Source organism: Eimeria mitis, genomic scaffold (assembly GCF_000499745.2).
Source record: "Eimeria mitis Houghton genomic scaffold, Emh_scaff1631, whole genome shotgun sequence".
Taxonomy (NCBI): Eukaryota; Apicomplexa; class Conoidasida; order Eucoccidiorida; family Eimeriidae; genus Eimeria; species Eimeria mitis.
Genome location: NW_013569946.1, coordinates 6,408 through 7,020, shown reverse-complemented (window position 1 = coordinate 7,020; position 613 = coordinate 6,408). Strand labels below are relative to the sequence as shown.

At 30.7% G+C, this 613-nt stretch overlaps 1 protein-coding gene across 1 annotated transcript in view; it reads left to right on the top strand.

Moving 5' to 3' along the window:
• EMH_0040840 (uncharacterized protein) overlaps window positions 1–613 on the top strand; it is a gene marked incomplete at both ends in the record, with an annotated part of 4,166 nt that overhangs the window by 3,297 nt on the left and 256 nt on the right. Inside the window, 2 exons of the mRNA XM_013495556.1 lie at window positions 167–228; window positions 459–555. Of these exons, the coding sequence (XP_013351010.1) occupies window positions 167–228; window positions 459–555 (159 nt within the window). The remainder of the gene's footprint in view (window positions 1–166; window positions 229–458; window positions 556–613) is intronic.

The window sequence follows — 613 nt, the reverse complement described above, 5'->3', positions numbered from 1 at the left end:
GGAGAGCATCGCAGATCTATTGGTGAGAGGAAGCAGCGCGAGACAACAGAAACAGAAAAAATAATATATATAATTTATATATTTGTATATTTATATATTTTTGTTTTTATATATTTATATATATTTATATATTTATATATATATTTTTTATATACGGTGTATACAGATCCTCGTCAAGAGAAAAGTGCAAGAAACAAAACTAGCGAAGGTGGAGGCAGCACGGCAGACGTAAGAAATAAAGATGCAGCATTTATATGAATTTGTTTTTTATTTTTTTATTTTTTTATTTTTTATTTTTTCTTTTCTCTTTTTTGTTTGTTTTTATTGTTTCTGTGTATACGAAGATGCAGTATTGTTGTTATTTATATAGTAACTGTTGCTTTATGGTTTATATTTTTTTCTCTTCGCCGCTGCCTCTGTCTATTTTATTTATTTTTATTTTTGTTTTTTTTTTAAAGGGCAACGAAACTGCAGCAGAAGATAGCTAGAAAGCTGCTGCTGCTGCTGCAGGCGCAGCAGGAGGAGCGGCAGCAGTTGCAGCGGGCGTATGAGGAGGTGAGAGGCATCTATGTATAGAGAAAAAAATAAAAAAAATAATTTTATAGAGAAAAAA